The 19,543-nt window shown below is 45.0% G+C and overlaps 1 protein-coding gene and 1 pseudogene across 2 annotated transcripts in view; one reads left to right on the top strand and one right to left on the bottom strand.

The window, feature by feature from the left end:
- The window catches only part of FKBP9 (FKBP prolyl isomerase 9), a 38,360-nt gene extending 24,538 nt beyond the window's left edge, over positions 1-13,822 (bottom strand). The window contains exons 1-4 of the mRNA XM_027573389.2: positions 13,455-13,822; positions 1,816-1,961; positions 1,180-1,369; positions 365-510 (exon numbers count right to left, since the gene is read on the bottom strand). Coding sequence (XP_027429190.2) covers positions 365-510; positions 1,180-1,369; positions 1,816-1,961; positions 13,455-13,684 — 712 coding nt within the window. The 5' untranslated portion in view covers positions 13,685-13,822. The remainder of the gene's footprint in view (positions 1-364; positions 511-1,179; positions 1,370-1,815; positions 1,962-13,454) is intronic.
- LOC113911177 lies at positions 13,062-19,465 on the top strand (annotated as a pseudogene). Its single transcript, XR_003516394.2, has 2 exons — positions 13,062-13,259; positions 19,172-19,465. The product of XR_003516394.2 is annotated as a metallothionein-1-like (transcript).
- Positions 19,466-19,543: the final 78 nt, after the last annotated feature.

Here is a 19,543-nt window from a genome sequence, read left to right as displayed (position 1 = left end):
CCTGCTTCTCCCTCTCCTCCCCGCTCATGCTCTCTGTCACTATTTGTCTCTCTCTCTCTCAAATAAATAAAGAAAATCTTAAAAAAAAAATCTTTAGGGGTGCCTGGGTGGCTCAGTGGGTTAAGCGTCTGCCTTCAGCTCAGGTCATGATCCCAGGGTCCTGGGATTGAGCCCTGAGTCAGGCTTCCTGCTTAGCAGAGAGTCTGCTTCTCCCACTTCCTCTGCAGCACCCTCTGCTTGTGGTCTCTCACCCTCGCTCTCTCTTAAATAAACACACAAAGTATTTTACAATAAATAAATAAAATATTTCAAAAAAAAAAAATAAGGACAGATGAAAGTAGCTTGAAGAATGAGAAAGACTTACCATCTCCATCTTCTCCATAGGCCAGGAAAGGAGGTATGGTGATGATGCGCTTTTCCCCCACACACATCCCCAACAGCCCTTTATCCATTCCAGGAATCAGCCAGCCAATGCCCACATATGTGTCATATGTTTTCATGCGATTATGACTGAAAACCAATGAGAAAGGGGGAAAGTTCCATGCTACTGAGGGTGTTTCCAACTCATTCCTCAATAAGGCTTTAGGTACCCACTTATCATCTAAATAGTGAAACTATACCTATCCCTGACAACAGGCATTTTTGGATCTTTGTTCCCAAAGACAGCAGAAGTCCTCAAAGTTAGAAGAAATGAAAATCATGTAATTAACTCACAGTGATTCACAAAACTAGGCCTGCTACTCTATCTAACCAAATACACTATAACAACAGGAAAGCCTTAAGGGTTCACTGTTCTCTAGCTTAGCACCTTACTCCTAGCACTTGTCCATAACTTCATAAACATTCAGGCTTCCCCTCTTCCTTCCATGGGAAATCTATAAAAATGGACCCAAAAAATGCATCAAACTACTTGGAAATAGGGCCCTTCGCTTAATGATGAGCTCCCAAGACAGTTAATTTAGATAAACACTGTTCTTATGTTTCTGTAAAATATATTAAAATTTTGATTCTGGCTTTACAGAGCATGACACATTAACCAAAAGCCATGAGTGAAGGAGTTGACATTAATGGAAATCGGGAAGAGTCTCTCTTCTGGTTTCTCCACGAGCATAAAAAGCAGGGGAGACAGAAGGAACTAAGGGGCATTTCACCGATATTACTTGGAATGGCGGCACATACCTTGAATCAAACAGTGTCCCATCCAAGAACGTTCCATTGTAGTGGTACCTTACAAAATCAGACACCTGGATGGTCCGAGGGCAAGTGGGAGGTGTGAAATAAGTGTGAACCTGAACTTGATCTTCAGAATTCCAAATGTCCATCAGGAGTACATCAAAATGAAGAACTGAATCTGGGGGGATCACACCAGCTAAAAATTAAAGAGAATTCACACTGAGAAGCTGCTGCCTTTACTGTGCTGCCTTTCAGGCCAGATGAATAAACACCTATGATGCTGCCCAGGTGTTCAAGGGAGTCACTGAACAATTCCAAAATGGGTCATGTTCTCTCCCTCTTACCTCCAAATAAAATGGAAAGAAATGAGGAAAAAATGGTCTTCCTCTCAACAAGGGTGACATTCAATTCACCTGTGTTAATAACAACTTCTTTTATATCTAGAAGAAATGAACCAAAGATGAAATTTTAGCTGTGTGTGTGTGTGTGTGTGTGTGTGTGTGTGTGTGTGTGTGTGTTCACTGCTTCTCACTGTCCTCAATTTAAAGCTTCTGAAGATTCTCTGATCTGCCTGAACGAATACCCTTCAAATGTTCTGGTTGTTTCTGCAAATGTGTTTACAAACATGGAACAAAAACTTACAAACTCCTTCACTTCCATAGGCAAGCTTTGGGGGGATCTTCACAAAGCGCCTCTCATTTACACACATCCCAACCAGAGCTTGGTCCATGCCTGCAATCAGTTGTCCTTTTCCCACAAACACGTTGAAAGTGGAGTCTCTGTCATAGCTGAAGACCCAAGAGGTAGAGAAAAATAAAAGTATAAGTTAATCCTTCCCTTAGTGAAACCAGTGAAAATGTACCCATGGACAGAGTGAGGTCACTGGAAAGCAAAAACAGCCTGTAGAGGACTTACTGACACAGGAAATGTCTTCACTAACAGTACATCGTTGGTTGGAATTTTTTAATTACTTTGAACATTGCCAAGAAATCTAGTTAGATAAGCAACCCTCCTTATATATATCATTTTGCAAAGTAGCTACCAATACTTCCACTAAAAAAGTTTATTCCATTTCTATGTGATCAGCATTTAAAACCAACAACATAAGATACTAACACTCCAGTTAACATATATATTTGATTGTTCTTTTCTTTCCTTAAGTCTATAAGTTAAAGATGCAGCATGGTGTAGCATAAAGGATACTTAAACTCTCTTAAATTGTTTCCTCCACCGCAAAATGGGAATAACAATAATAGCCTTCCCAAGATCTATACAATATTACTGTGCTCGCTTTGGCAGCACATACACCAAGATCTATATGATATTACAAACTGAAAAGTGCTCAGAAAACCTCAGAGTTATGTCACTATTATTATAATTATTACAGGTAATGGGAAGTCTGATACGTTCTTGAAATCACAAACATATGTGATTTTAAAGGCTGGCTGGTGATGGCCTTAGGTTGAAAGATAAATAATGGAACCGTGGCCAACATCCATGCTCTCATCCTTTTTAATGTCAAATTCTGCATCCAACAAGGGTTTGCCTATTAGGAGACTGTGCTAGGTGCTTTGGAGGATATAAAAAAGCCCAAGGCATGGATTTTGGCTATTAAAAAAAAAAAAAAAAAAACCTAGCAGAGATAACCAGAGAGTTTCAAATACTGTGTTTAAGAAAATAACTACAGGGCTTCGTTTATAATAATGAAACACTGGAAATAACTTAGAAATTTCAAAGGTATGGCACTGATTGCATTTAAGGCAAGGTCATATAATAAAACACTCAATGGCCATTTAAAAATACCAGATTTATATCCATTGGCACAGAAGGACATATATAGTAATAGAGAAGTGCGGATTACAGAGCCACAGTATAAAATAATTCTATTTTGAATTTATATATATAGATGCATATGAAAAAATCCACTAGGTGATACATAAAAACATTAATAATGGTAATCTATGAGTAGGGGATTTCAGGTGGTTTAATTCTCTCTTAATTTTCAAAGTGAACATGTAATATTCATGTAAGAAAATATTAAGAACTAAAAAAAAAAAAGAAAATATTAAGAACTGTTGGGCGGCGCCTGGGTGGCTCAGTCGGTTAAGTGTTGCACTCTTGATTCTGGCTCAGGTCATGGTCTCAGGGTCGTGGGATGGAGAACCGCATCAGGCTCTGCGCCCAGCGTGGAGTCTTCCTGAGATTCTCTCCCTACCTCTCCCTCTGTCCCTCCTCCCACGCTCTCTCTCAAATAAATAAAGTAAAATAAAATAAAATAAAATAAAATAAAATAAAATAAAATAAAATAAAATAAAATAAAGAGCCGTTGGAATTTACCTCATTCCAATGTGCAGCCCTTCATTTGGTAAAATACTTCCTCATTTTCCCTAATAAACAGCTTGGAAGAGCAGCACAGTCTACTTCACCACCCATCAGGGCAGCTTCCTCAGACCTGCCCCTTTTTTTCTTCCTTCTCCTAGTTTTACAACTTATTTTAATAGCCTTCCTTTCACAGGATCAGGGAAAAGAAAGCAAGACTCCAAGTTCAGGTCAGCAAGCCAGAGGACAAAAACACATGGTCAGCTTTGTGCCCAAGACAGCTTTACACCTCCACCCTCCACCTCCAGGGACCAACACCCGCCCCCAGGAATGCCAGCTCTTTAATTTCACTTGGCTGGGGACTTGCCATGCCCTGAACCACCATCCAACTGCAGGGTTTATATTAATAATGAACTAGAACTGGAAGCTTCAAAGACATCCCAGGTACAGAACATATGCAAACAGCTATGTTTGTTCCAGGCTGGAGCACCCCTTTATAAATAAAGGCTGGAAACCACTTTATAAATAAATCTTTCATCCATGGAATCTGAATACAGTTCCCAAATTTAATAAGAGTTTTTAATAATAACTACCACTTAGTGTTTATTATGTGTGGGGCACGGTGGCAAACTAAGCTTTTCCACATGCTATTCCCATTTAATCATCACACAAAACTTCAAGGTAGGTGCTGATACTCAGGCACCTTGGGGGCGACAGGCCAACAATGTTAACCAAGTGGGGGAAAAGCTAGAACCCAGGTCTATCTCACCTTTAACCTCCTAGCGCAGGGCCTCCCCCCTAGGTGGTATATAAAAACTGTTGTTGCCTTGCAGTATTAATATCTTCATTTGACTGCCTAAGCAGAGTGCTAAAAACAAAAATACACCTTTCTGAAAGAATAGTTATAATTTACATATGTGAGAAACTAACAATGCAAGACTAGTCTTATCTCCTGCTTAAAACTGACCATCTGGAAAAATAAAGTCGTTCTGAGTAAATCTGTGCTGATCAGCACAACTGGCACAAATTCATATGCAGCGTCAAGCCCAGAACTGGTGAGGAAAATTATTTCTGCAAGCTCTGGAATAAGCACTTAATACAGCCTGTCCCCGTATCTGGCTGATTTACACCTTCTGCAGACGTCCCAGTTGAGGTCCTGCAAGAAACAGATGATACACCCAAACTAAGCAGCTCCAGGAAAGTTTAATGAAGGGGCTGTGTGCAAAGGAGTGTGCAGGGTACAGAGAACACAAGAACAACATGGTTATCTCTGGGGACAAGTAGAGAGTGCACTGTCAGACCTGGGCTTGAAGGATCCAGGGACAGAGAAGGTTCAGGGCCAGCTGACAGAGGCTCAGCTAGGACCTCCAGTCTAGGGACACAAATGGTGGAGACTCAGGGAGTCAAGGGAATAAGTACCTCCACCTCACTCTCCTCCCTCTGATCTCCAGCTGCTACCCCACTGGCTGAACCCAACCAGGAGCCAGATGACAAGGGGGTCATTGATATAACCCATACTAAGTACATGTAGTTCATACAGCCTCGTAGAGTGAAAAGCAAGTAGATCAGAAGGAGAGGGGACCTAGAAAGGCAAATGGAAATCACCTAACACATCCAACACCCCCCTTTCCTCCCCATCAGCTTGTTTTTCTCCCCTGTTCATCCACTGCTGTAAACCCTTTGATTGCTTCTACTTTCTCTTGCCCCAAGGGGGTGATGAAAGGGGGCTGCAGCATCCCCTGATGATGCCCTTCCCGTTCACTGGCCCAAGGATCACTAAGACAGGAGACATCACATAAAACCCATCATATGCAAGTCATTAAACCGTCTACCCATGAGCACGCGTGATCGTGCAGCATATTCTTCAGGATGAGTAACTACCTCCGTGGCTGCAGTCCTGAAGCATAAATACTGTGGCTCTATTTCTAAACATAGATTTCAATCTGCAGTGATGGTGAACTTTTAAAAGAATATATGTCTGGGTGCCTGGGTGGCTCAGTTGGTTAAGCGTCTGCCTTCGGCTCAGGTCACGATCCCATGATCCTGGAATGGAGTTCCACATCAGACTCCTTACTGTGCGCCTCTCACCCCTCACTCGTGCTCTCTTGCTCATTCTCTCTCTCTTAAATAAATAAAATCTTTGGGCGCCTGGGTGGCTCAGTCGTTAAGCGTCTCCCTTCGGCTCGGGTCATGATCCCAGGGTCCTGGGATCAAGTCCCACATCGGGCTCCCAGCTCAGCAGGAAGCCTGCTTCTCCCTCTCCCACTCCCCCTGCTTGTGTTCCTGCTCTCGCTGTCTCTCTCTGTCCAATAAATAAATAAAATCTTAAAAAACAAATAAAAATAAAAAAATAAAAGACAATAGCTGTTAAAATTATTTAAAAAAAATAAAATAAATAAAATCTTTAAAAAAAGAAGAAGGAAGAAGAAGAAGGAAGGAGAAGAAGAAGAAGGAGAAGAAGAAGAAAGAAGAAAAAGAAGGAGGAGGGGCGCCTGGGTGGCTCAGTTGGTTAAGCGACTGCCTTCGGCTCAGGTCATGATCTCAGGGTCCTGGGATCGAGCCCCGCGTCGGGCTCCCTGCTCCGCAGGAAGTCTGCTTCTCCCTCTGACCCTCCCCCTGCTTGTGTTCCCTCTCTCGCTGTCTCTCTCTCTGTCAGTTAAATAAATAAATAAAATCTTGAAAAAAAAAAAAGAAGAAGAAGAAGGAAGGAGAAGAAGAAGGAAGGAGAAGAAGAAAGAAGAAGAAAGAAGAAGAAGAAGAAAGGAAGGAGGAGGAGGAGGAGGAGGAGGAGGAGGAGGAGGAGGAGGAGGAGGAGGAGAAGAATTAGAAGAACATATGTCATGGGGAGCCTGGCTGGCTCAGTCAGAAAAGCATGCAACTCTTGATCTTGGGGTCATGAGTTCGAGCCCCACACTGGGTGTAGAGATTACTTAAATAAATAAATATTAAAAATAGATAAATAAAAATAAAAGAAAATATGTCAAACTGAACGTACTTCCTCCCTAGAGTCCCCAAAGACCATTCCTTCCCCCAAGTTCCTATGCTCCTCTTCATGAAAAAACAAAACAAAACAAAAAACAACTTAGGAAAACAGAGAGGAGTCCATTGCTGTCAAGAGCTGGCAACAAAATTTGGAAGATGGAAAGGGAACAGAGTGTAGGATCTGATGTAGTAGGGAAGAAAAAGAATCTAGGGGAAGCAGAGAGGACCTGGCCAAGGGGACCTGGCCATGTGCCACCCTGAGTCTGAAGAGGTGCAGGGTGGAATGTGGCAGCGCAGAGGGAAGCCTGGAGCTTGCAAGTCTGCCTCCATAACAGCTACACCCCACTCCCAGCCCCTTCCCCTCCTAGCAGCTTGGCAACTACAGTTTTAAGCTTTATGGAATTACTCACCTGATTTTAAAAACTCTGAATATATGCAAAAGTAATATAGAATACGACGTTTAAAAATTAAATTAACTGTAAAACTTTTGACAAAAATTCATATATGTTTATACTACTTGTTGCTAAGATTATTTTTATCTCAGATCCAGAAACAAAGGAAAAATGGCAATTACAGAAGGAAGGGAAAGCTGCCTTGAGGTTAGAACTGAAGTCCTGCTCAGCTATGAGAGGACATGTCAGCTTGTTCTATATGCCAATTTTAGAATGAGTTTAGACAAATAAAGGCTGAATATGATACTTTCCCCCCATCTTTACTGAGGTATAATTGACAAATAAAAATTGCGTCTATTTAAAGTGTATGATCTGATGTTTTGATGATATACGTATACGGTGTGAATCACTACAATCAAGCTATTCACATATCTCACATAGTTACCACTGTCTTTCTTTTTTGTGGTGAGAACACTTTAGGTTTACCCTGTCAGTAAATTTCAAGTATAAAGAAAGTATGCTTAAATTTCAAGTATACAGTACAATATCATTAATTATATTCACCATGCTATCAATTAGACTGAATTCATTTCTTTGAACATTAAAGAGACTGCCATATGGGGTGCCTGGGTGGCTCAGTCATTAAGCGTCTGCCTTCAGCTCAGGTCATGATCCCAGGGTGCTGGGACAGAGCACCACGTCAGGCTCCCTGCTCAGCGGGGAGTCTGCTTCTCCCTCTGCCTGCCACTCCCCCTGCTTGTGTTCCCTCTCTTGCTGTGTCTCTCTCTATCAAATAAATAAATAAAAATCTTTAAAAAAATAAAAAATAAAAAAAATAAAGAGACTGCCATATTTTGAGAATTCATACAGGAGGGAAGCAAGATAATAAAGATCCAGCCACTGGGCATGGGAACCATGTTTGGGGTGCCTGAAAGTTGGTCTAGTCTCAGGCCAACTCAGATGACTGGCTCGCTTGGGACCTACCTGACAGGAGGACTACGGTTCTGCCAGAGCCATCCCTGAATGGGGCTGAAACATGCACAAAATGCACGAAAGCAGAAACTTACCTCCTAGCTGTTAGTCTCCCTCTGAGATGACCCAGGTAAGATTCAACACCTTCCCCTGGCTGAGTTCCACCACTGAGCCCACATGCAGACTTGAAAAATCTGACTTTTCTGCCTCCCACCTCTTTCTCCACACCACATGCTCTCAAAGGTGACTCTGGGCTTCCCAGACTCTTTGCCCAAGATTATATCCCCCAAACACCCACCTCTACCAGCTGCTAAGGAGCCGTGGCAGGGGGAAAAGGCAAGCCGTTAATGAACTGGCTAACTATCGGCCACCAGATGCAAAAAGGAAGAACGCTGCAAGAGAGGGAGAGAGAGAAGGTGAGGGAGAAGAGACAAAGGAGTAAGAGTGAAGAGGAGGGAAACAAGAAAGAACACATCCATTCTTGCCTCCACAGAGGATAACACCCTGAAACGCAAGCAGTTGGCACGTTAAAATATCATTAAGAGAAAAACTGTGCAAAGCAAAGTGAAATCACTCCACAGCTATTGTGGATTTTTGTTTTTCAGCAACTGCACAAGTTAAAATATTAGATCTCTATAAATCTTATCCTACACAAGTTCTCAGCCAGTAAAATATAGCCTAATTAATCAATATCAATGCACAGTCGCTTGCAATGACCCACAAATGAAAATTAAAAGCAATGACATTAAGTCTTCACAGGGTGTTTGTTTTTGTTTTTGTTTTTTTTTAAAGACAACTGGCTTTAAGATTTTATTTATTTATTTGAGAGAGAGAGAGAGAGAGCAAGTGCAAGCAGGGGGAAGGTGGAAGAGAGGGGGGGAAAGTCCCAAGCAACCACAGGGCTCCATCTCACAACCCATGAGATCATGACCTGAGCTAAAACCAAGAGTCGGATGTTTAACAGACTGAGCCACCCAGGCGCCCCTGCAGGTGAATGGCCTCAAGAGACCCTAGTAAGTACTGCCTGGAGGCTAGGATCTTTCCCTAAAGTAGGCAGAGACACACTGGGCTAAAGCGCATCCATAGGAGGAGCTGCTATTTCAGATTCACACTTTAAAAGTTCCCTGCCTAAGTGAGCCTTGTCATTCATTACCTGATCCGTCGCCCCATCACCACTTAACTTCTCCAGTCCACCCTGACACCATCTGCGGTGCTGCCCAGCTCCCTAGCTCTTCTTAGAACCCATCCTCCAGAAGGGGTGAGGCTTAACACCCCTTTCACTCAATACCCACCAGGTATTAACGGTAGGTACTCAACAAATACTTGTTGAATGAATAAATATATAAAATTAAGCAGACCTCTGTTAATAAGTCTTTGATAGGTACTCAACAAATATTTGTTGAATGAATACATAAAAGTAAGCAGACCTCTGTTAATAAGTCTTTGATAGGTACTCAACAAATATTTGTTTAATGAATAAATATATAAAATTAAGCTAACCTCTGTTAATGTCTTTGATTCTTTTAGAGCAAGAGTTCTCAAAGTGTGGTCCTCAGACCGGCAGCCAAAGCATCATCTGGGAACTTAGAAATGCAAATAAATTCTCAGGCCCCACCCAGACCTACCGATTCAGGAACTGGGTAGAACAAGCTCTCCGGGTGATTGTAATGCGTGTACAGTTTGAGCACCACTGTGTAGAGCATCCCACCCAAGAGGGCATGTGGTAGGCACACAAAAATATTTACTGCATATCGGGACCTTGAGGGTCCGCACACAAGCCTGGAGGCTGTGAAGGCACTGACCAGATGCTAGGTTTGGCTGCTAAGGATAACAGGAACATGTTTAATTTAAGTCACCAGAAGGAAATCAGAGCAAGTGAAGAGGCCGTCCCCCTCACCCTTATTGCTAGGAAGGCTATGGAACTCCTAAAAAAGCTGTATCAGGAGTAGCTGACAAGGAGCTCCCAAGAGCTGGAGAGTGTGAGCAGGAGCCCCCCGGAAACTCTAGCCTGGAAGCTGCTGTCTTCTTCAGTCTAGAGCAGTAGCCGCAGGAGCACATGAACAAGCCCACGGAAGCTCCGGAATAAAATGAAACCACGTCCAAACCAGTGGCCAAGGGCCATCGGGCTGGCAAGCGCAAATGCTCATAAGCTGAAAAGATACTAACTGCTCCCAAGTGCCAGGCAGAGACGCAGGAAGAAAGCTCGATGAAAAGAGAAGCCCTTTGTGGCTTATGACTCTGGTCAGAGTACAGGCGTTTTCTTCTGAGCAAAACCTCCAAAATAGCAGCCAGAACCCCAGATACTCAGATTTCTCCTCCTCTAAGCTCTTTGGGCAGGAATAGCAAAGTTGTGCCTTAATGCTTCATAAATTCCCAAAGGAAGGGAGGCCCTAGAGAAAAACTCACTCCAGTGAAACACCTACTGTGTGTCCTGCCCTTTCCACCCCGCTGTCCACACTGCAGCCACAGAAACATCTGATTCCTCACCCCCTGATTAAAATTCTTCAATGCTTTCCACTGTCCTAGACAGAGTCCAAATTCCATAGCCGGGCAGAAAAGATCTCTCAAAGTTGGGCCCAGCCTTCCTTCCTCTCCAGCCTCTTCCTTTCCCCTGGCCTTTCCCTGTCCGTCCCTCCCCACCCCTGCTCCAAACTCAGGCCGCAGTGAACAGCTTTCACAGCCCCCGACACAAGGTGCCCACCGCCAGGTCTCTGCATCAGCTCTGCCCTCCACCAGCCACGTCCTTTCTACCCTCCACAGCCCTCACCCCTCTGCTCAGCCCTGGTCAATTTTTGTTGCTGTTGTTGTTTGTTTGCTTATTTTTTTAAGATTTATGTGTTCATTTTAGAGAGACAGACAGAGCATGAGTGAGAGGGGCAGGAGAAGGAGAGAGAATCTCAGGCGGCCTCCACGCTGAGCGCTGTGGGGCCCCATCTCATGACCCTGACTGAGATCAGGACTTGAGCAGAAACCAAGAGTCAGCCGCTTAACCGCTTGCACCACCCAGGTGCCCCAGCCCTGGTCAATTTTAATCATCTTCAGGTCTTATCCCTGCAATCCTGGAACTCCATCCCGACCGCTCGCTCTCTCTCTCTTTCTCTCTCTCTGACCCCACGCAACATACAGTTGAGCTTTCTGTGTGTTTCCACAGCTTCTTGCCTTTCTTTCATTATATATATGCACAGACTATGGACCACAGACTATAGACTCTGGCCCTACGCTGCTTAAGTTCAAAATCTCACTCGAAGACTTAGTAGCCAAGGCCCTTGAGCAAGTTACTTGGAACTTTCTGAGCCTCTGTTTCTTCATCTGTTGTCGAGGTACCTACTTCATTGTCTTGTGACGTTAATTAATTTATTTGAGATTAAATGAATTCATACGCTGATAGGTATATGGTAAGAACCGTGTGAACTCTGCATGTGAGACAAAAGTGTATGCAATTATTCTTTCTGTACATTTCACACTACGTAATTGCCCAGACTATAAGGTGTAGGGACAGGGAAGGACACTGTCTTCAGGGGCAGACACTACACACACGTTTGCTGATTGGATGGTAGTGCCTCTAATGTCTTCTGTTTTCCCACACTGCCTCACAGCGGCTGCCATGCCTAGAGGGTAGAAAGTATCAGACAACTTGTTCTAGTGGGAATTATTAATTACCACCAGCACAAGCAGGAAATTGTTCCTTATTTTCTAACTAAGGAAGCAAACAAAAGAAGATACACAAATGGCCAATAAACGCATAAAAAGATGCTCGGCATCATTAGTCATTAGGGAAACATGAACCAAAACCACAATGAGATACCACTTCATACCCACCAGGATAGCTAGAATAAAGAAGAAAATTTCAGTGGGAAGAATGTGGAGAATTAGAACCACTCATACATTGCTGGTGGGAGTATAAAATGGTGAAGCCACGTTGGAAAACAATTTGGCAGTTCCTCAAAAAGTTAAACACAGTTACCAAAGGACCCAGCAATTCCACTCCTGGGTATATATCCAAAAGAAAGAAAAGCACATATCCACACAAAACCCTGTACACAAATGTTCATTGGCCAAAAAGTATAAGCAATACAAATTGCCATCAACTGATGACTGGATAAACAAAATACAGTACAGCCACACTGTGGAATATTATACATCCATTAAAAAGGAATGGGGTACTGGTCCATGCTACAACATGGATGAACCCTGAAAATATTATGCTAACTGAAAGAAGCCAGATACGATTTACCACACATTATATGATTACACATAGAGACAGAAAGTAGATTAGTGGTTGCCTAGGGCTGGAGAGGAGGGGAGTGCCTGCTAATGGGTTCAGCCTTTCTTTTTTGGAGTGATGAGAATGTTCTAGAATTAGATAGCTGTGATGGTTGCATAAATCTATGAATATACTAAAACCACCAAACTGTATGCCTTAAATGGGTGAATTGTATGGTATGTGAATTATATCTCAGTAAAGCTGTTAAAAATAAAAAGAAGCAACTGAAACAACAGAAAACGACCATTTCTAAGCACTTGCCTATGTACCACTTTGCATGCTAAACAGCTTTTGTATATTCATTGTCTGAAATTTCAAAAAAGGCAAGAGAGTCTACAAGTATTTTTTTAAAAGATAACTTCTGGAATGAGCCTGCACAGCCTCGGGCAGATGCTCTTTGCCTAGTCTGCTGATTCACTGAGAGACCTGGGTTTGTAACAAAGCCTTGGGGAGGAGAGCAGACTGTAGCTGGAGGAAGAGGTCTCTTAACCCTAAAGCTCAACTGGAGAGAAGCTAGGGACAGGTATTGTGACCTCCGGGCGGAGATGAGGGAGGGAATCCTGGGCATGGTCCAGGGCCCCAGAGCAAAGCTGAGTGACCTGCTCTGGACTACCCCACACCCAGTGGCCGAAAAGGAAGGGCTGCAGTACCTTAAGCACAGACCCAAGCCTTGGACTGTCAGGGTTTTCAGTCGGACCCCACTTAAACAAGTTTCTTAGCCTCGGTGGCCTCAAGTAACCTTACTGGCAAAATAATGGTACCTACCTAAGAGATCCGTTGTAAGAAATGAATGAGTTCATTGTAGGGAAAGCACTTAGAACTACCCTGGCACATTGTAATACCTCTATAAATGTTAACGGCTGCTATCATCAGCTCATCATCACCATCATCATCATCATCATCATCTACTGCGAAAGGCATCATCTGACTCAAGGGGCCTGTCCAAGGGCCAGTAAAGGGAGGTAGCAGACAGACATAAACATTTACTCTTGGGGTGGAGGTCTATTGGCAGAGTGGCCATTTTACACAGATTTCGCGTCGTGTGAATGCGCTGGGAGGACAGGAAGGACGGGATTTGTTCCAACCCCTCTGTGCCAGGTCCTAACCAAGACTCCAGTCCCGGGCGGGCGGACCACGGGAGCGTTAGGAACCGACCGGTAGGCTCACCCCACGGCGGAGAGATTTAGGGTCGCTGAGCTTTTGGGTAGGAGGAGGGAGAGGGAGGGGCGCGGGGTTCGCTGGGCGGAGCTGGGGGAGGTCCGTCCGGAGGGAAAGGCCTGTCCGGAGAGAGGGAAGCGGGAGAGCGGGCGCTGCTGCCTGGGAGGCCCGGCTGGGCGTCCGAGGCGTGGTACCTGGAGTCGAACTTCTGGCCGTCGGGGAACGTCCCCACGTAGTGGTAGCGCACGAAGTCGCCGCTGCGCACGGTGCGCGGGCACTCGTCGGGCACGAAGCGCCGCTCGATCTGCAGCTCCGTGTCGAGGCCCAGGCCCGCCACGGGCGCCGCCTGCCCCGTCACCCAGAGCAGCAGCAGCAGCAGCGGTGGCGGCGGCGGGGACCGCCAGCCCCGGGCCCTGAACGCCATCGGGGGGGGGGGGGGGGGCGACGAGGAGAGCAGCGAGGGGCGGGCGCGGGGCGCGACGCGGAGCCGGCGAGGGCGTGCGGAGCTCGGGCAGCGCGGGTCGGAGCTGGGCGCGCCGCGGCGTTTGCAAACGTGGAAAAGAGTCCCGGCCCTCCCTGGGCGGCAGCCACCGCCCCCTCTCCCACCCCCCGCCCCCCGGCCACATCCGAGCGAGGGGAGGAGCCGCCGCCGCGCGCCAGGGCCGGCCTGCCGCGCCCCGCGCCGCCCGGCCCTGCCCTGCCCTGCCCTGAGAGCTGGCCCGCCCGGGGAAGAGGGCTGGCAACTTCAGAGGGAACCTGTCCCCGAGGGAGAAATCGTGAACTCCTCTGGACGGGGCTTCGGCCCAAAGTTGGAAGAGAAAAGCGTTTACTGCCCGGGCCGACTCGCGGGTCCCCGCCTGTCCCTGGAGACTTTCCAGATTTAGCGCCACCAGAGGCTCCTACGTGGCCGCGGATCCAATTACTTCTGGCTGCTTTGAGAAGGGAGGGAAACTTAGATTATTATGTTTTTTTTTAAACTTAATTACAAGAATGGATTCTACATGAAAAAGACTGAAACCATTCTTCGGTTCTGGGTTTTTGTTGTTGTTGTTGTTGTTGTTTTTAGGATAATACTTAAAAGAGAAAAGGGAGAGGCGTGTATTTTGAAACTCCCCCGATAGCTGTCCAGAGAAGGTTTTAAGTTACTGTGACTGTTCCCCAAGCCATTCGTGGATGGACTGTGAGCTGGTACTTAATAACAAACATCTCACATGGTCCCACACACGTGACTAAGCTAGGTAGGACTTCACAATAAAGACCCCAAAGCCCCAAGAAATTCTTTAGAGTACTTAAATGAATTCTTAGCTTGGAATTGGTTGTTCTTATTTATTAAAATTTTGAACTAATGAAAGCAAATCACCCAGGGTTTCTCAGCGTCTTTTGGAAGCAAACTATCCTGATACCAAAGCCTGGCAAACACAGGGAGAGAGATAAAAACTGGGCACCAATCTAATTTATAAATATAACTACAAAAATAATAAAATGTGAGCAAATTGAATTCAACGATTTATTAAGGGAATAATACACCATTATGTGGATTAGTTCCTAGGTAGGTGACCTTCTGCAAATTAATAAACAGTCTGTGCTTTGTAAGATGAAGATAAAACATGGTAATTATAATTTTAGATTTCATTAGATCCCAGGATCTAATGAGAAACTACATGTAGCACTAAATAAATGCCCGTTGTTCCTAATAGAACTAATTCTATGGAAATAGAAAACCTATTAAAATAATTCATCTTATTAGCACTGGCTATCTATAGGCGGTTGAATTTGGGGTAATGATTTGCTTCCTTCTTTGTATTTTTCAGTGTTCCTTTATGGTTTTTAATGACTGTGTCACATGTTTATTAAAACGATCCAGTTTTACACAGAAACAAACAAGTCAACCTGGTTCCAGTCAGAAATCTTCCACCCCCTTACTGTGACTGTGGATGACACACGCCACCTGTCTGGGCTTCAGTGTCTTCTGTAAAATGAAGCGGTTGATTTCTAAGACTTCCACCAATTCTAAAATCCTATGATACTGCAAGAGAGAAAACACTCTAGGACAGCAAGGAAGACATGTCGGAAGAGAGGCTGAGTAGTGACTGCCACTTCCATTTTGCCTTTTAGGGTTTCCTAGTGCTTTGATTTCTTGTCATTCTTTAAAAATGTTAATTAGCTGATCAAACAGTACGCGTGCTCTTCAGCATCTCTAAATCCCAACAGACTTATTTGCTTTGGATTTCTGTAGCAATCTACCAAAGAGAAAATTTACCTCTTGGCTTTAGTGACAGCATTATCCTAAGAACTAATTAAGGGGACCCTGAGTGGCTCAGTTGCTTAACTGTCTGATTCTTGATTTTGGCTCAGGTCATGATCTTGGGTCGTGAGATTGAGCCCTGTGTCTGGCTTTTGCTGAGCTGAGTGTGGAGTCTGCTTGAGGTTCTCTCCCCCCTCTCTGCCCCTCCCCCCTTGCGTGCACACCCTCTCCGCATTCTAAAAAAAAAAAAAAAACTAATTAAAATCAAGTTGAAACTTTTTTTTTTTTTTAAGGAGAGACAGAAAGGGGCGGGAAAGGGGCAAAGGAAGAGGGAGAGGGAGAATCCTCAAGCGGACTCCCTGCCAAGCATGGAGCCTAATGCAGGGCTCAGCCCTAAGACCCTGAGATTATGACCTGAGCCAAAACCAAGAGTGGATGCTTAACCGACTGAGCCACTCAGGCACCCGTGAAACTTTATTTTTTTTTTAAAGCTTTATTTATTTAAGTAATCTCTACACCCAATATGGGGCTTGAGATCAAGAGTCACATGCTTCTCTGACTGAGCCAGCCAAACACCCCCAAGCTGAAATTTTAAAAATAATTTCCGGGGTGCCTGGGTGATTCAGTTCGTTAAGTATCTGCCTTCAGCTTAGGTCATGATCCGGAGTCCTGGGATCAAGTCCCCTGTGGGGCTCCCTGCTCAGCCGGGAGTCTGCTTTTCTCTCTCCTTCTGACACTCCCCCCTGTTCATGTTCTTGCTCTCTCTCTCCCTCTCTTTCTCAAATGAGTAAATAAGAAATCTTTTTTAAAAGTGATTTCCATTGAGTTTTGGGGGCTGACTTTGTAAGGACTTTCCAAGTCTAAAAACTGAATCTGTAGTCAAGAAGAGTCATCAAGTAGACTAAAAGCTCAGAAAGATAAAGATGAGGGGGAAGAGGTGAGTGGGCATGAGACAGGGAGGAGAAAGAAAGGGAGGGTATTGGGTTTAAAAAGTAGGGCTTGGGTAAAATCTTAAAAAAAAAAAAAAGGTGCCTGGTGGCTCAGTCGTTAAGCGTTTGCCTTCGGCTCAGGTCATGATCCTGGGGTGCTGGGATCGAGCCCCGCATCAGGCTCCCCGCTCTGCGGGAGGCCTGCTTCTCCCTCTCCTGCTTCCCCTGTTGGTGTTCCCTCTCTCGCTGTCTCTCTCTCTGCCAAATAAAATCTTAAAAAAAAAAAAAAATGTAGGGCTTGGGGTGGGGGCTGGTGGTGAAAGAGAAAGTAAGAAGGGAAAAGTAGAAGATGAGAATCAATGAGAAAATAGCCAGCAAGCAAGAAATGTGACACAATAAAGAAAAGGACAGAATAAGAGAAACATCCAAAAGGTGTGAGGCCAATGGAGGTGTGAAGCAGCATGGAGGAGGAGGAGAAGGGAAATCTGAGAAAGGGTAGATCTAGATGAAAGTCAGAAAACTAGGTTCTGCCCTATCCCCTCTATACAGGAAGTTGAAATGTTATCAGGAAAATCAAACAAGCTGGGCAGTAAAGAAAGAATTCCACTTTTCATTGAGCCTGAAATAAAGGAAGTCCCATGAATCAGATCCTCCAAGAGCAGTAAACCCTGGAGGCTAAGCTAAGTAAGTTGTTAATTTTAGCTTGGCACACACTGAGTAGGGATAAAGAAAAGGCCAGCATTAAGGAAAACAGCCCTGGAAAGTCCATCGGAGCTAGCCTGAGGCAAACGTAAAGCGGGAGACATTTGCTTCGCGCAGCGCCCTCTTTCCTTCCCTCCCCAGGAGTTTCTTTTTTCTCTCTCTCTCTCTTTTTTTTTTAAGATTTATTTATTCATTCGAGACACAGAGATACAGAGAGAGAGAACATGAGCAGGGGGAGAAGCAGAGGGAGAGGGAGAAGCAGAGGGAGAGGGAGAAGCAGGCCCCCCGCTGAGCAGGGAGCCCGATGTGGGACTCGATCCCAGGACCCTGGGATCATGACCTGAGCCGAAGGCAGACGCTTAACCATCTGAGCCACCCAGGCGCCCCTCCCCAGGAGTTTCTAACAAATTATCCCACTTGCCCTATTTGACAACGCTCCTGGAATTACCATGTGCTCTGATGAAAAACCCTAGACGAGAAATCAGACCACCTTGGTTGTAGGGTCACCCGTCCCCGTACTCTCCAACACTCATCAGTGTTCTCATCTGTAAAATGCCTTGCCTACCTCCGGGGAATTTCTGTGAAGGTCAACTGAAGCAATATACGAGGGATAGAAATCTGCAAAATACTATGTAAATGTGAGGAATCGCATTTATCTATGATTAATAGAAGACCCAACACAAAATCTTTTAACACAAAAAGGAATATACTATCTCTCAGAATAGGAAGGCTGGATGGGAAGCAGCTCCAGGACTGGGTTGATCAAGTGTCTCTAGAACATCCTCAAGAGTTCAAGTGTCTCCTCTCCCCAGTCATCCTCAGATTTCGCTGTTGCCCCCTCACGGCTGCCCCAGATCCAGGTACCACATGCAGGAGAGCCATCCTGAAGGAGAAAGTATCATTTATTAAGATCGTGGAGCTTTCTATAAAGCTCTCCTCAGATGAGACCTCCCGTCATGTCTCATTGACTAAAATTGTATCATGTGTCCATCGCTAAACCAATCAATGGAAAAGGAATAGGATTACTATGATTGCCTTAAGACTAACCAAGATTCACCTCCAGAGAGGATGGAAGGGGATCTCTACTCTCCAACCAGCATCCTCCGAAGCAGACAGCTACCTTAGACTCCTGAACAAAATCAGAGTGTTGTTGGCAAGGAAGAGAAGGGGGATGACAATTGGCTTGGCCACCAACAAGGTTTGCCACAGATTAGCAATTACATTTGGTGTCCCCCCTTTTTCCCTCAGTCTTCTCTACCTGTAAGCCTCCAATTAAGCACATTGTCTGCCCTTTTCTTTCCAATCCTACTAGTTACTAAACTGTTAATGGAATACCAGTTAAAATTGTTAGAAATAGGGGCACCTGGGGGGCTCAGTCGTTAAGCATCTGCCTTTGGCTCAGGTCATGGTCTCAGGGTCCTGGGATCGAGCCCCGCATCAGGCTCCCTGCTCAGCGGGAAGCCTGCTTCTCCCTCTCCCACTCCCCCTACTTGTGTTCCCTCTCTCGCTATGTCTCTCTCTGTCAAATAAATAAATAAAATCTTAAAAAAAATTCTTAGAAATAATACAGGGTCTCTCACATGTTTCCACTGTGCTGCAGAGAATTGCGAACTTGTACCCGTGGGGGCTTCCTGCTTACTTTACTATGAGAATTCTTTGAAATCTGGTTTTTGGTTAAAAAAAAAAAAAAAGCAGGTGGGAGCCTGGGTGGCTCAGTTGGTTAAGCAACTGCCTTCGGCTCAGGTCATGATCCTGGAGTCCCAGGATCGAGTCCCAGGATCGAGTCCCAGGATCGAGTCCCAGGATCGAGTCCCGCGTCGGGCTCCCTGCTGAGTGGGGAGTCTGCTTCTCCTTCTGACCTTCCTCCCTCTCATGCTCTCTCTCTACCATTCTCTCTCTCTCAAAAAAAAGAAATCTTAAAAAAAAAGCAGGTTTGCATTCTACCCTCCAAGCTAGCCGTGTTTCTTTAATATATGATAGAATGTGATAAAATGTTTCCCTTTTACTCAACTTTTTCCTTCCTCCATCTTCCTAGCCAAGAAAAAGTCACTGGTAAGATAAAAGCTAGTGAAATATACCTTGTGGACCACCACATCTCCAGCCAGCCCAAGTGCCTCTCTTCACCACTTATGTTGGACACCAAAATACACCCCAGTTGCTTCTGCTCCACCAGTGCATCGTGCACCTGCGCCAGCTCCTGGAAATACAAAGAGTGCAAATGCTCCTCCTCTAAGAAGAGCTACTGCACTTGCTGCCCGTGGACTGGGCCAAGTGTGCCCAGGGCTGCACCTGCAAAGGGGCATCCAACAGGTGCAGCAGCTATGCCTAGTGTCGGGGAGAGCCTGCTCCCTGATGGAAATAGAGCAAAGTGTACAAACCTGCTGGGGTGTTTTTTTTTTTTTTTTTT

This window comes from Zalophus californianus, chromosome 12, assembly GCF_009762305.2.
Source record: "Zalophus californianus isolate mZalCal1 chromosome 12, mZalCal1.pri.v2, whole genome shotgun sequence".
Taxonomy (NCBI): domain Eukaryota; kingdom Metazoa; phylum Chordata; class Mammalia; order Carnivora; family Otariidae; genus Zalophus; species Zalophus californianus.
The sequence above is the reverse complement of the archived record's forward strand: the minus strand, read 5'-3'. Positions and strand labels throughout refer to the sequence as shown.